Source organism: Corvus brachyrhynchos, unplaced genomic scaffold (genome assembly GCF_000691975.1).
Source record: "Corvus brachyrhynchos isolate BGI_N302 unplaced genomic scaffold, ASM69197v1 scaffold597, whole genome shotgun sequence".
Classification (NCBI taxonomy): Eukaryota; Metazoa; Chordata; class Aves; order Passeriformes; family Corvidae; genus Corvus; species Corvus brachyrhynchos.
In genome coordinates this window covers 1,083,571-1,085,238 of record NW_008239000.1, presented here as the reverse complement: position 1 = coordinate 1,085,238, position 1,668 = coordinate 1,083,571, and the positions used below count along the sequence as shown (strand labels likewise).

General features: G+C 50.0%; 1 protein-coding gene across 3 annotated transcripts in view; it reads right to left on the bottom strand.

Moving 5' to 3' along the window:
- Positions 1–866, bottom strand: part of SEPT11 (septin 11) — a 52,683-nt gene extending 51,817 nt beyond the window's left edge. For 2 of the 3 annotated variants that reach the window (XM_017738965.1, XM_017738966.1), the window contains exon 1: positions 771–866. In XM_017738965.1, the coding sequence (XP_017594454.1) occupies positions 771–848 (78 nt within the window). In that variant the 5' untranslated portion in view covers positions 849–866. The remainder of the gene's footprint in view (positions 1–770) is intronic. The other variant, XM_017738964.1, reaches the window with a different exon arrangement.
- Between the last annotated feature and the right edge of the window lie 802 nt (positions 867–1,668).

Genomic DNA, 1,668 nt, shown 5'->3' with positions numbered 1-1,668 from the left:
CCCCACGCCGGGCAGCGGGTACCCGTCCCCTTAACCCCGAAGGGTTACTCTCGCCCACCCTGGCAGCCCCACAGCTGAAAGTACAGACACATCTGCTCCAGAGACCCTTGCAAAGAGATGGCCAAGCAAGCCATCAACAAGGTTCTCCTACCAGCACATAGGTGAAGAAGGAGCACAGGGATTCGGCAAAGAGGTATTTCTAACAGGGAGGCACATAAGAGCCCTTAACTCCCTTGTATAACAACACAGAGGACAAAACCTGCCGCCTCATTTCTCTTGTTTCTCCCGGCTCTTCTCTTCTGTCAAACACACACACTGTTTCCCAACAAACTTGGTATATCACACAGCAGCCACCGTGGCCAGTTGCTCTCCCACTCCACTAAATGATTTCCAGGGATGAAGAGAAGCATAGCTGGCTCCTGGCCGCTCCAGCCAACAAATGCTTAACATCCTGATGTTGAGCATGATATCCCTTTACCTGCAAAGGTGGGAGTCTTAGGGCCAAACTCAACATGTCTACTTGCAAATCTTCAGCCAAGGTAGTGATGAAGAAAGGGCCCTGCATTGCTTTGTGAGACATAAAACCCCAAAGGCTACAGAAGACAGAGACCCTATTTGCTGCACACATGAAGGATACACTGAATTATGGACACACCAGAGCTACCCCCATATGTGAACATCCACAGAATCAAAAGAAAAAAGCCAGCAGAATAAAAGCTGAAAGCGAGCCGGGGTAGTGGTAAGCAAACAGAGCTCCGCAGTACACTTACCATTTGTAGTCCCTTTGATGTCAAGCTTGTACCTTTCCCCTCCAAAAGCCATTTCTGTCTGGCTACGTAGTAACACATGGCTGTTTGAAGACGGCTACAGAGTCCAGGTGTCTCCTTCCTGCAGATTTTATGATTGTGTTTTGAAGAACTCAGGAGCTGATCTTGGACACTGGTCACCCACAGCAGCTCCTGCACCCCCAGCCTGAACCAGAACCAATGGAAGTAAGTGTGCTACCTGACCTTGCTCCCCACCAGCAGCTGAGGATCTGTACCTGGGCAGTGCCCTCAGCTGGGCACAGGTGCAGCCATCACCAGCAAAGCTTGCACACCAACAGACATCCAAGGGTGTTTACCAGGAACATTTTGCAAGCATAGCTGATGCAGTGCTTTTATCACCCTAACATGTTAGGCGTTAATGCTAATATCCGAGGGAGGCTTCAATATTAGACTCATTACTGCTCTTGTAGCAAATTCCTCCTGCACACACAGCTCCAGGTGAGGAGGTGCTGAGCGTGCCTGTGCCGGGAAATGCTCCCGGACCAGTGCAGCCTCTAGTGGAAACCTGATGATTCTATCTAAAGAGCTGCCCTCGTTGCACCTGTGGGTGAGGCAGACAGAGCTTTCCCTTGTCTGGATTAGAGGCATGCATGATACTGCTACATCAGCATAATTTAACCAACATGAAAACCTCCTGCGCTCACAAAACCTTGATGTGATTCACTGTGTCCTTCCTTGGCCCGGAGCTGGGAGAGCTGTGGCCGAGTTTCCTCTGCGATACTCATGCACAAACACCTTCCTGGGTATGGCTGTTGGTGCTGAAAGAGCAGGGGGAGAAAAATATCAGCACAAAGAAATGTTCTGCAAAATCTTCCCAGATCTCAGCCAGTGCAGTTCTTTG